The sequence below is a fragment of the Orycteropus afer genome, unplaced genomic scaffold (assembly GCF_000298275.1).
Source record: "Orycteropus afer afer isolate SDZICR_OR568_19922 unplaced genomic scaffold, OryAfe1.0 scaffold00292, whole genome shotgun sequence".
Classification (NCBI taxonomy): domain Eukaryota; kingdom Metazoa; phylum Chordata; class Mammalia; order Tubulidentata; family Orycteropodidae; genus Orycteropus; species Orycteropus afer.
Genome location: NW_006921879.1, coordinates 1,406,960 through 1,421,321, shown reverse-complemented (window position 1 = coordinate 1,421,321; position 14,362 = coordinate 1,406,960). Strand labels below are relative to the sequence as shown.

Here is a 14,362-nt window from a genome sequence, read left to right as displayed (position 1 = left end):
TAGATTGCCTTGTCTTCCTTCCTTGGAGTGGCTGGTGGGTTTGAACTGCCAACACTCTTCATTAACAGGCAGAAGCCTTAGGTGCTTGTGCCACCAGAGCTGGCAAAGGTTTTAGGGGCTTCTGATTTGGTTGACAACTTCAAAACAAAGGAGTGGGGGTTGTTGGACTTAAAGAGGATTATGTTGCCAGTAGTAGTATGTGAGGAGGATTTTTTTTTTTTTTTTTCCCGCTCTTGAGAAATAAAAGTCTAATGCTGCTGGAGTATGAGAGGAGGTAGTTGAATTTATGTAAGGATATGTTCAGGGGCTCTTTGAATAGTAATACACTTGATCTTACCCATTCATTGTTGATAAGAGTCCTTCACAGTTGACTGATACTCTCTTGGTAGTCACTGTCTTTCAAAATAAGAATAGAGACATTTTTATCAAGGAATACTTTGTTTTTAGTGTTTGTTCACCTGAATGTATTTTTTTCTTTGTAGTTTTTCAGCTTTGTGACAAACCTTATCAAACACCATGGCCAGCAATGTTACCAACAAGACAGATCCTCGCTCCATGAACTCTCGTGTATTTATTGGAAATCTCAACACACTTGTGGTCAAGAAGTCTGATGTAGAGGCAATCTTCTCGAAGTATGGCAAAATTGTGGGATGCTCTGTTCATAAAGGCTTTGCCTTTGTTCAATATGTTAATGAGAGAAATGCCCGGGCTGCTGTAGCAGGAGAAGATGGCAGAATGATTGCTGGCCAGGTTTTAGGTAAGGTCTGGGTTAAATTAATTCTTTGGGGTGGAAAATTTTTCTGTTGAGAGTTATTTTTCTCTCACTCTTTCTTTCTCGCTCTATAAACCTTAATAGCCTGAGATGTTCTCGATATTGTAGCTATCACTTCAATCGAATTTAAAAATGTATATTAGACTGGAGCAAATAGTTAAGCACTTAGCTGCTAACTGGAAGGTTGGTGATGGAACCTACCCAGCTGATCTGCTTCTGTGGAAATAATAGCGAAGAAAACTTTATAGGGCAGTTATGCTTTGTCACATGTGGTGGCTATGAGTTGAAATTTATGGTGCCAAACAAAAACAACAGGCATATAAGTACAGTAAAACTGGGCAAGCCATAAGCTGTGTAAGATGGAATCTTGTCAGAGAAGGAAAACAGTTATTTTCCACCTAAATGAGTGATAGATTCTGAAATACCTGTCAACGGTAAAAATAAAATAGCGATAGATAAATAGTAAAACTTTATGCTGTCAAAGGTGGGCAATTTGGGAATCCTGCCAAGTTCCAGCTTTCATAGGTTTGACAGTATAATGAGTTAAATATTTTATTATTTTGTTTTACATAGTATTGGCTGAATAACCCTTACTTGTCGATCTTGAGTAAGATGGAAGCAGGAATGGTATCTCATAATTTGGAGATGATACCTATATGGCTTTAACCTCCTCCTCCTCATTAGACTCTGGAGATGCAGTACAAGTTTGTCATACATGGGTTCTTTAGACATTTGGCAGGTAAACTTTTCTGGACCTCTCTTAGAGCTTCACTACTACATGTGTAATTCAGTGACTCCATGTGTGTGAAGCTGCATAGCCTGGTCAAGCCATACATTTTCTCATCTGTTAACAATGGTGATGATCTAATAGTACCTAAGAGTACAACTACCTGTGTTTACCTTAAGTAATAGTACTTACGGGTTTAGAAGATTTTAGATAAATTGAGAAGATAGAGATGATTCCAGAAAAGCTGTTAGTATAATACAACACGTTTAAACTCAATAAAAGGCTCTTACTCTTACTAACATCTGTTTTAAAACTTTAAAGCCTGTTTATATTGTTTTAGATACTAGTTTTCCCCATCAGGTCTGCTTCTTTGACCTGGCATATTCATACTTTGAGAAATGAGAGCAGAATGCTGTTCACTTAATAGTTCAAATGCTAAACTTAAGATTGTATTGCATATGATACAGGAGTACTATTAGAACATGGAAGTTGTGTTCCTGTATGATTGTAGAATTTTATATCAATGCATAATTTCCTAATTGTCACCTTCTGGGATTTACTCTCCATAGTCATAGTAATTTGATGTGGCTTATAATTTGTGTTCTTACCTTTGCTTGTGAATATTGGGGAAACTGAAGAGTTTATGATACAAGTCAATTTATTTTTGCTTTTTATGGATTTAAAAAAAAGCATAAATGGTTTAAATGCTATAATTACCAAAAATACTCACTACCATCAAGTTGATTCCAGCTTATAGTGACACCTCCTTGGGTTTCCAAGGCAGTATATCTACGAAAGTAGATTGCCTAGTCTTCCTTCCGAGGAGTGGCTGATCGGTTTGAACTATCAGCTTTCTGGTTAGCAGTCAGATGCCATAGGCACTATACCACCAGAGCTCCCAAATGCTGTAATGTTTTTTTTTTTGTTGTTGTTATGTGCTGTCGAGTCAGACCTGACCCATAGAGACCCCTCCCTGGGTTTCCGAGGCAGTATCACTACGGTAAAGTAGATTGCCCCATCTTCCTTCCGAAGAGTAGTGGGTTTGAACCGCCAGCCTTCTGATTAGCAGTCAAGTGCCTTAGGCACTATGCTACCAGAGCTCCTAAATGCTGTAATAGTCATAAAAAAAAGAAAGAATAATTCATTCCATTGTTGATACTTTGCATTTATCAATTTAATGAATTACTTCTTTCACATTTATAAAGTTTATAGCAATTCATATCAATAACTACTTTTTTTTACGGTTAGTATTTTGAGTTTTTATATATAATTTTTTTAAAATTAGTGATTTTACACACTCTAGATGGCACAGGCTCAACTGCTAACTAAAATGTTGGCCATTCTAACCTACCCAGAGGTGCCGTGGAAGGAAGATCTGGTGATCTGCTTCTGAAAGGTTGTGGAGCACAGTTGTACTTTGCACATGTTGGGTCACCCTGAGTTGGAATCAGTTTGATGGCAACTGGTTTGGTTTTTGTTGTTGTTTCAACTTGGCTGATTACTTTTTTAATATTTAACTTGTTATTTTCTTTTTCTATTTTATGCAATACTGGTAAATGTTGATTAATTCTGTTCATTAGAAAAATAATGCAGGCCATATATGTAATTTAAACTTTTTGACAAGGCACATTAAAATTAGTTGAAAGAAGCAGATAAAAGTCATTTTAATCATATATTTTATTTAAGCTTGTTGTTGTTGTTATGTGCCATCGAGTCGGACCCGACTCATAGCGACCCCTCCTTGGGTTTCCGAGGCAGTATCACTATGGAAGTAGATTGCCCATCTTCCTTGCGAGGAGTGGCTGGTGGGTTTGAACCGTCAGCCTTCTGGTTAGCAGTCAAGTGCCTTAGCCACTGTGCTACCAGAGCTCCCTTATTTAAGCTAATACACTCATTTAAGCATATAAAAATTGTTGAGGTCTTGAACATTTGCTGAAAAAATCTAATCTCATTTCTCTGAACACAAATGTGTTTGTTGATCAATCCAAGTTCTAGTTACCATCAGTTTTGTTCTCTCTTCTATTTTTGTTCTGATATTAGCTGCACATGCCACACTCCTTCCTCTGACCCTAACCACCTCGAGGTAGGTCAGACCTCACAAGTTAAAGGAGACAACCCTATAGACTGTCATATCTGCCAGAAACCTCAGATGCCAGCTGCAGTCTTGGGAGAACTATGACACACACCCTCACTTTGATCTGCTGTCTAAAATTTCACAATTTCCCCACTGCCTAGTAAGATGCCAGCAGTATGATCAAAAGTTTTCTGAGATTCCCCTCATTTCTACTGGCTCCCAGTACCATCTTTGGTTTGATAATTGATTGGGATGACTCATAAAACTCTGGAAATTATAGCAAAAATGATAAAATAGAAGAGATGCATAGGAAAGGTTCCAATTCAGACTATTCTGAAGTTGTTTCAGAAGAGGACATGCTACCCTCCCTTGTGAGTCTGTTTCTTATTACCAACCAGGAAGCTCCTGGAGCTGTATTTTCCAGAACCCTTACTTGGGATATTTGTATAATTGAAATTCTAGCCCCTCTTCTCTGAGGTTAGTTGATAAAATATCTACATGAGGTTGGTATAACACTAGGTGGGTCTTTCTGGAATAGGCAATACCTACCCAAGATGAGTCATAAACCCTTAGGGGTGTCCTGAATATTCATCAAAGACACTTCGGTCATTGGGGGAAAAAAAACTGTAAAGTTTTAGGATTTTTTTTTTCCTGGGGAGCCCAGGACCAGGACCAAATTCTTTGAATAAAGTTAAATTCTCTACCAAAAAAAAAATTTTTTTTTTTTTTTCATAAAATATCTTTGAAATTCAGTATCTTTATCTATCTATCTATCTATCTAATCTACTTAAAGCATATTTGAATTCAGACTAGCCACATTTCAAGTGCTCAGTATTCACATGTGCTTAGTGATTTAACTTACTGGACTTCGCAGCTCAAAGGCTTGATTAAATTCAGACTTATTTCATTTTGGTGAAAATAACTTCACAGATAGGTGTTATGTATTTCATACTGTATTACACCAGGTGGTTTAAAATGGTTGCCCCACTTACATTGATGATTCATGGTTATCCTTCATTGATGGTCATTGCACGGGTATCATTAACAACCAAACCAAACTTAACAGTTCCAACTCAGCAAACCCTTTTGGATTTCCGAGGAGGTGAATCTTTATGGAAATAGACTGTCCAGTCTTCCTTTTGTGGCGTGGCTGGTGGGCTTGAACTGCCGACCTTCTGGTTAGCAGTTAAGTGCCTTAAGCACTATGTCACCAGAGTGCCTTAGTTATCTCATTAGAGGTTACAAAAAGCAATTGATGCTAATTCTTTCTGCATTTATCAGCTATACTTTTGCAGAACTTTGTCATTAATACTTGATTTTCTGTTTAGTTTGGATAGGCAAGACATGTCTCGATTCCTAATTTTTGTTTTTAAATTCTGGTATAATCAGTACTCTAGCAACTTCCACATTATTTATGAATGAATTTATGTTGTTTTCTTAAAAAATTTTTTATGGTAAAATATCTATAGCAAAAGATTGCCACTTTAACCATTTCTTAAGTGTACAATTTAATATCATTAGTTATATTCATAATGTTGTGCAACTATCATCGACTATTCTGAAGTTTTTTCTTATCGCAAACAGAAACTCTAGTCCTTAAGCAATATTCCTCATTTTGCTTTGCCTCAGTCCAAGGAGCTCTGGTGGCATTCAGTTAAAGCATTCGGTTGCTATACCAGAGGTCAGCTGTTCAAACCCACCAGCCACTCTTAGGGAAATCCTGCGCTAAAGAGTTGCTGTAAGTCAGGATTGGCATTGGGTTTGGGTTTTTTTTCCCCCTAGTCCCTCTAACCACTAATCTTTGTCTCCGCATTGCATACTATAGATACTTCATATAAATAGGACCATGTAATTGCCCTTTTGTGTCTGACTTCTTTCACTGGACATGTTTTCAGGGTTTACCCATGTTATAGCATATACCAGAAATTAATTTCTCTTTATGGATAACTAATAATCTGTTGTATGTATGTATCACATTTTGTTTATCCATTCATCTATTGATGGATACTTTGGCTATTATGATAGATGGTTTCTACCTTTTGGCTAGTGTTAATAATACTCCAGTGACCATTGGTGTATAAAGTATTTGAGTCTCTGTTTTCAAGTCTTGAGTATATATCTAGGAGAGGCTTTGGTGAGTAACATAATGGCAAATCTCTATGTTTCTCTTTTTTAAGAACCAGCCAAACTGTTCTCCACATATTTAGCACATTTTATGTTCTTATCAGCAATGCATGAGATCTCCACATCCTCACCAGCACTTGTTAAACAGCCGTCATAATGATTGTGAAATGGTATATGTCTCATTTTGATTTAGATTTGTAGTTTTTCATGTGCTTATTGGTCATTTGGGAGCTCCGGTAGCATAGTGGCTAAGACACTTGCCTGCTAACAAAATGGCTGGCGGTTCCAACCCACTAGCCACTCCTCGGAAAGAAGGTTGGACAATCCTACTTCCATAGTGATACTGCCTTGGAAACCCAAGGAGGGGTTGCTATGAGTTGGGGCCAACTCGACGGCACATAACAACAACAACATTGGTCATTTATGTATCTGTTATTAGAAAAATGCCTATTCATGTCTTTTGCCAATTTTTATATTGGGCTCTTGCTCTTTTTGTTCTTAAGTTGTAGAAGTTCTTTATATTTTGGATATTGGACCCTTTCGAGTTCATTCCAACTCCATTGGGTTTTCTAAGTCTGTGAATCTTTACAGAAGCACACTGTCTCATCTTCGGTCCATGGAGCAGCTATTGGGATTGAACCACTGATCTTTTGGTTAGCAGCCAAGTCACGTAACCATTAAACCACCAAATCTCCTTTGTCAGTTACATAGTTAACCAATATTTTCTCGTATTCCGTATTTTTTTTTTCTAGAGCACATACTTTATAGCATTTTACTTATAATTTGCGTGTGTGTGTGTGAGAGAGAGAGAGAGAGAGAAAATAAAACCAAACTCCTGGCCATCAGGTTGATTCCGACTGATAGAGATCCCCATTGGGTTTCCGAGGTGGTAAATTTTTCTTTTTCTTTTTTTTTTTTCCTGTTCTACATTCTTGGTAATTTTTTTGATGTGTATATATATATATTTAATTTTTTTTTAGAATTCATGTCTTTTTAATTGATTGCAGCTCACTGTCTGGAGCTCAGAATATTTCATCTTTGTCGAGTAGACCATTTTCCTATGACCTTGAGATCTGATCCTCATAAGTTTTGCATTACTTCCTGGAGCGACAAGATATTTCTTGATCTAAACCTGGAATTCACCTCTTTTATTATTATTATTATTATTATTATTATTGTGATTTGGGTGAAGATTTATAGAGCAAATTCACTTTCCATACAGCAGTTCACATATACTTTGTCTCATGACATTGACCACAGTTTACCACAATGCAACAGCTCCCCTCCCACTTCCTCCTCATAGTTACCTCTTCCCTGTGTCCATCCCTCCATGGACCCCTGCCCCCTGAGCTGTCTCCCTGTGCATAAGCAGCCCTTCTTTCTCCCATGATTGTTCTCTCCAAGGAGAGTATCTACTTGGAGGTAAATGTTCAACTCATATGCCTGTCTTAAGTTTAGCTGGAAACCACAGGTGTGGGTTCTAATCCAGACCTGAAGGGCACCTAGGAGCCGTAGTCTGAGTGGTTCCACCAGGCTCTATCAGACCAGCAAAACTGGTCCTTCCCCTTTTTTTTTCCTCCAAATGATTGTGAGTTTTATTCCACATTGTTCTCCCTCTCTGTCAAAGATCTCCTACGTAGATCCCCTTCCAAATGGATGACAGTCACCTCTTTTTCTTAAGTCTTTTTAAACTTTTGCTGGGAAATGCTTAGAACTCACAGTGTGGGCACTAGGAGTTATATGATTATTAAAGTTTTTAATTGCTTCTGGCTGATACTAGCGGGCAGAATAGGAAGTACCTTTTTTAAATTGTATTTTTGGTGAAAGTTTACACAGCAAATTAGTTTCTCATCAGTTTCTATACATAAGTTCAGTGACATTGGTTACTTTTAACTTCTTATTTTATACATGCTTTATGCCACTGCAAAATAACCATAGCAATATTTTTACCAAATTTAAGATTACTGACTGCAGTGTTAAATGAAGCTGTTTTTATTCTTGGTATTATATTCCACTGGATATTGAGTCTAAATACTATTGAATGAAATGGAATAATTTTTCTATAAAGTAATACAGTCAACTTGAAATATAGTTTGGTTTTGTTGCTTCATTTTGTCTTTACATTTTGTGGATTGCTTTTTCAGCATTTCCATTTTTATAGAAGTTTTTATGCTTTCAAAGTCAAAACTGTAAAAGCAAGGTTATTTAGATAAGTTACAAATGAGTTTAGTGAACCAATGATTATGCATGTAATAGTGTTTAGCTAATAGATAATACTCAAGATCTGTTTACCAATTGGTTGTTTGATAATCTGAGTTTTTGAGAATTAACTTTAAGTCAGTGAGCTTTATTATTGTGGGACAGAAGAAGAATACAAGCACTTTATGATAGGTGATAGGTGACAGGGTAGATAGTTGGCTACTCTGGAGTAGGTGTTTCATATAAAAATTAGGTTAACAGAAACTTTTCCTGTAAAGGTTGTAACCAGTGTTACTAATTGATGCTCTTCTTCTGTGATAGGAAAAATGGGCCAGTGAATGAGTAGAATAGAGTACACTGCATTTTGAGAGTGGAATGAGAAACAATATATTCTACTGAACACTTTTTGATAAAGAACAGAGTATAAAAGGAGGGGTGGATGAATCAGTGGTGCAAAATTCCTAAGTCTTTTTTTTATGACAAGATATGAGTAGATATATTGTTAGCCCTTAGCTCATTTTTATGAGTTTGTACCATTTTAAAAGTGATAAAAGTTTTAACTTTTTTTCCCCCCCGAGGAGAGTTGTTAGAATTTTTGTTTTTATTTTTGTTTTTCCAGATATTAATCTGGCTGCAGAGCCAAAAGTGAACCGAGGAAAAGCAGGTGTGAAACGATCTGCAGCGGAGATGTACGGGTCAGTACCAGAACACCCTTCTCCGTCCCCTCTACTCAGGTCCGGAACTTTATTATTTATAACTACATTGTGTCCATCAATGGGCATCTTCTCTATCTGTTTTCTGGGGAGGGTTAAATGTGATTTGTGTTTATTCTTTGTAAAAGTAATGTTTTATTAATTTTGTAAGTGTTAATGTGCCTCCTTTTCACCCGTTTCTCAGAGAATTACTTAGAATTCTCTGATACTTTGGCTCTTAAAGCATAGTTGTGTGTTTATAGCATAAATTGAAATTCTCTAGGGGGGTTGTTGTAGCTTCTAAGAAGCTGGGAAGTAAAAAAGGGGAAGGAGGTGATATTACAATGCTTAGTTGACTCTTGTATTATTCATTGTTCTTATTTTTTTAGCTGTTATGTGTTGAAATTTTAGCAAACTTTAACTGAATTAGAAATTTGGCCACTGTATGTCTAGTGGCCTAACATGACAGGCAATCTTTACTGAGGAAAGTAATTTGAGACTTTGTGATTTATTGTTTAATGTTTGTGGAATATTACATGCTAATCTTGGTTTGATTTTATTTGTTGTGTAAGTTTTTTGCATGTTTTTTTTCCCATCTGCTGTTTTGAATTTACATTAATATCTCCAAAATTAATCCTCTTTGGGATTTATTTTTTCAGCTCTTCTTTTGACTTGGACTATGACTTCCAGCGAGATTATTATGACAGGTATGTTTAAACAATTTTATTTTCTCTGTTCTGGTGGAAATCCATGTAGTAAGAATAAGACATTTCGTTCTATTTTGTTGCAATGAACTTTCCTATTTACAGTAATGAATACTAAGCATGATTTTAAACCAAAAGTAACTTTACAAAACATTGGAGATAAGCTAAGTAGGGTGACATTTCTGTTGATTTTAGACAATCACTTCATATATTTTTAGGGTATATGAGGGTTCTAATCTTTGTGAGCTATGGCTTTTACTTTGTGATTTGGAGAAAAGTCAGTTTTGTTTTGGTCTTAATTTGCATATCCAAAGTGAGTTCTACTTGGCTGCCACATTGTGAAAATGAGACTCATTAGTTACTTCTATGTTTTCTTCATTAATTTTCTATTACATACTTTCCACTTGCCTTGTGGAGTATTCCATCCCATTTGGCATATTTTGTTCTTTTTCTTTTTAAATCCCATCTGCTATTGTGAATTTGTGTTAGGAAAATAAAGAAAAACTGTAAAAGGTGATTCTTTAAAAATCCTGAATCCTCCTTTGCAAAAACCAACTATTAAAACTGATTACCATAAGCATTATATGTAATGAATTAGCAATACAAATTACTTTGGTTGTGGTGAAGTGATAGGATTTATATTGTACATTGGGGAGCGTTGATAGTACTAGTCTATAAATTAGGGAAGTTGGAATAATGATTATCATTTCTTCCTGTGCCTTCAGAGAGGTTATTAGAGAGTTATGGGGAATAAAATTGGAAGATGAATGGATAGAACTGGGTGGGTGATGGCTTTTGAATGATGTGTTTAGATTTGATAGAAGAATTCCTTATTGGCTGGAATGATACGCTAAAAAATGTTAGTATCATGTTGTCGTTCTTAAAATTATTGTTTTTATTTACATTAGTTAAACATTAGGTTTCTCTAGTTTTAAAAAAACAAAATCATTGCCACTGAGTCAGTTTTGACTCATAGCAACCCCTTTGGGTTTCTGCGGCAGTATCACTGTGGTAGTAGATCTTTCTGAGGAGTAGCTGGTGTGTTTGAACCTCCAGCCTGGCAGTCATATGCCTTAGGCAGTATGCCACCAAAGCTCCTTTCTCTAACCACTTTTTAAATTACAGTTTATTGACCATACTCATGTTTAACTTGATAAGCCATCAAAATTTATTTTTCTTTTCTCATCTTAGATAATATTCCTAAGATTAGAATTTTCATATTATTAATGTAAATAATAATTCCAATTAGAACACCAATCTCTGCTTTTACAGTAAAAACAGTAGCTTGTTTAAGTTATTAAGGAATGTTCAAAGAAGAGAAACATTTGAAATGAGTTTATTAATCATGAAAGGGTAATTAGGAAAGAGATTCGAGTCAGCCAATAGCATGGACAAGGAGACTAAAAATGTACCCTAATGTGTTTGAGAAATAGTCATGAAAAGTATAGAAAACTAAAACTGGAAAGATAGTTTGGATCTACATTGTATATAATGCGCCTTGAACACCATGCTAAGTTTTTTCACTTAACATCAAAATGAATATTTCATTTGTACCTAGTGGTTTGTTTTGGACATGTTTTGAAAGTAGCAATGGTTTTTGTACTTAGAAATTAAAGAAAAAGGAAAAGTGGTGGGCTATCTTCCAATTTGAGAAAATATCTGGATGTCCCTTTGCCACTGAAAACTTGGTCACTAATTGAGGAACTTGAAGGCAGACCAGTGAGTTTGTGTGAACATTTATGTGAATAGCTGCATTATACTCTTTTTGCATACAAGAGTCACTTGACCACATTTTAATGACATTTAAATAGCTAGTTTCAGTGATTCTTCTCCTGTTTCTTTGTTATGACTCCTTTCAGAAAAATTCTAGTATGCTTTTTTTTGTTAAAATACAATTTCTGGAGGAACATGGACTTTAGAAATTCTTGTTTTATGAGTGTACAGAAAATGGTAACAGTGTAGTTTCTACTCTTAATCAGAATAGTCTAATGTTTTGTTCTTTTCGGTGAGGTAGCAAACAAATTTTTATTGTTGTAAAGATACATAGCACCACATTAATCATATGTAATAATCATCAATAAGAGGCTGAGAAATTTTTGATCACTTCTGTCATCCTGTTGTAAATAAGAAAGAAAAAATTTGTTTTAAGTGAGAGATTTGGAAGGGGTTGATTGAAAATAAGAGACACAGCAAGGATTGGCAGATGTTTATATGTTTACAGCTATAACTTCAAATTTCTTACTGTTGCTTTTTGGTTCTAAAAATTGGTGGCCACACCACTGTTGGCCTCATCTTCTGTGTTTCAAGAGACAGAGAATACCTTTAGTTACTCTCTAGTGCTGTTGTTTGGCATAGAGCATTAGTGAAAAGGAATCTTAACCCTTCTATTCTAACCTAAGCCAATAGGAAAAGATTTTTGACTAGTGGAACAACAACCATATAATAGATATTGAACAGTGTTTATTTTATCAAGAATTTTACAATATGTATGATAGAAATGTATGATGCTGATTGGGGTAGTGCATCAGTAAACTGGAAAATAGCAAATCTATTAGCTTTGCTCATTTGGGGAAGTATGGTTTCTTAGGTAGTTGCTGGAAGAAGGTGGAAAAGCTACTTAGGAAAATGGTATTTATTTTCTCTCAAGCCATCCTAATAATACTTTATTGGCAAGGTTCCATTTTTTGTTATGATCCTAATGAGTAACCTGATGATGTGGATCCAATTAAGTTAGGTTACTTAATAAAAGATGATGGCAAATTGGCTCTGAGATGTGCTGAAAGCTTTGAATCTTTCTATTTAAATTGGGATGAATCATTATCCACTGTATACTCACATTCTTCATATGAAAATCACATAAATGTGATTCAGATTTTTTTTTTAAGATTATTTCTATACTACTCAGATTTTGTTATATTATGAGAGGGAGGTAGTTGCTGTGGAGAAAAGAGTAATTGAGGAATCTAAAATCATGTCATTTAGAGCAGGTTATGATCAAAGCCATTAAATAATGTAATCTCCCTATTCCTTCTATTTCTTATCTCTAAGATGTGAATAATAATGCCTACTCAGTGTTGTTAAGAATACTGATGGAAACATGAAAAATATGAAACTGCATTATAAATGGCCCAAAACTATTTACTGTAGTGTTTACAATCTTAGGTTTCCCAATCTTTTTAGGATTCCTTTTTATTACCAGCATTTCCTCAGATTCCTTTCATGCTAGAGATAGTGAAAATTCCACTCTGAGTTAGTATTTTATTAACCTTGTTAATACTTACACACAATATTACTATTGCGTATTTTATTCACACTAAAGGAAGAATCATGGGTATCTCCCCCTCCCCCCAATAACATCTGTAATGTGTCCTAGGCCTTTTGATGTGTGACAGTTTCCAGACCAACACATAGTAAAATTAAGAATGGTTGACATTTGTTTTCTAGACATTGTTTTTATTCCAACTTTTTTTTTTAAAGTCAGTTATTAAGGTATGATGAAGGTATTCATCACCTAGATTCAATAATAAATCAAACCATGGCCAATCTTGTCTTATCTGTTGCCCCTCCCTATTTTATTTAGTCATCTATTTTTTGAATTAAGGATACATAGCAACAAGATTGTTGTATTAACCATTTTTAAGTGTGCAGTTCATTGACATAAATGGCATTCATTGATGTGTTATCTGTTCCACACGTTTTTAATCACCCCAGAACAGAAACTGTATACCCTTAAGCTGTAATACTCTATTTCTCCTCTCTCCCAGCACCTTGATCACTAATAAACTTTTACATTTATGCATTTGTCAAATCTAGGTTTTTCGCTTAAGTTACTCTGGTTATTTTGAAGCATTTATCTGTATTACTGTTTCATTTGCAAATATTTCAGTATATGTCTGTAAAAATTGGCCATTATAAACATAACCACCATTCCATTTACATCTAAAATAATTTTCATATTCCAAACCGTTACCTACTATCTGGTCAGTTTTTCACAAACTTGATTTTACTTTTGTGCATTTTGTATTGTCATGTTTCTCTACCATCTTATTTCCCGTATTGGTGGATATCTCTGAATGTTTAGTGAGAGTTTCAGGTTCTATGTTCTTTACTGTTCTTACTTATTTCTTTCATTCCTTACTCTCTGTATGTGTATGTAGGGCATGAAGAGGATACCAGAATGCTATATAGAATGTGTTCATTATGACTTGACAGGAACTTTAAGAATGTAGGTGTTGGGCCTTGGGTCTTTTATATGTTCAAACATTTTATATCAGGAAGTAGGTGATTTTAACATTGATGTTTTCTTCAAAAAATCTGTAATTTGTTTAATTTGTGAGTATTCTTAGGTGGTAGTGATGGGAATCACAAATATTGTAAATTCCTGTTAAAACTAGTAGATAATCCAAATATGAAATTTTCCTGAGTTGTTTATATTCTGTTACACTGTCTTCTGAGAAAGGAGACAACAGATGGTTATTCTGTGGCTTTAATGCCCTCTGCACTGCAATGAAGTAAAGTTACTGATTATTAGCTATGGGATGACAAAGTTAAGAACTGTCATCTGAGGTCATAAAAAGATTGCTTTGATTTGGAAGAATTTTTAGTGCAAGATTTTACTATTCCTGTCTTGTAGAATTTTAGATTTTGAGTATTTGGGTAATGCTACCTGGATGACAGGAGCTCTGGTAGCATAGTGGCTAAGGCACTTGACTGCTAACCAGAAGGCTGGCGGTTCAAACCCACCAGCCACTGCTCGGAAGGACGGTTGGGCAGTCCTACTTCCGTAGTGATACTGCCTCAGAAACCCAAGGAGGGGTCGCTATGAGTCGGGGCTGACTCGACGGCAAATAACAACAACAACAACAACAATCTGGATGACTGCTACATGCTCCAAGATACGTACTGTACTTATTAATAGTTTAGTATTACCTATTTTAATGATCCTATTTTTGTATTTTAGTGATGAAAAGCACAGGTGATTATTTTTGTTTTTTTTCTCCTGAGATACCTTCTGTGTGAATTGGGCTTGCCTTTTCATTTTTTTTTTTTTAATTAGGATTTGGGTGAAGA

General features: G+C 35.4%; 1 protein-coding gene across 1 annotated transcript in view; it reads left to right on the top strand.

The window, feature by feature from the left end:
- The first annotated feature begins 516 nt into the window (after positions 1 to 516).
- HNRNPC (heterogeneous nuclear ribonucleoprotein C) overlaps positions 517 to 14,362 on the top strand; it is a 40,555-nt gene continuing 26,709 nt past the window's right edge. The window contains exons 1-3 of the mRNA XM_007951146.2: positions 517 to 757; positions 8,516 to 8,591; positions 9,248 to 9,295. Coding sequence (XP_007949337.1) covers positions 517 to 757; positions 8,516 to 8,591; positions 9,248 to 9,295 — 365 coding nt within the window. The remainder of the gene's footprint in view (positions 758 to 8,515; positions 8,592 to 9,247; positions 9,296 to 14,362) is intronic.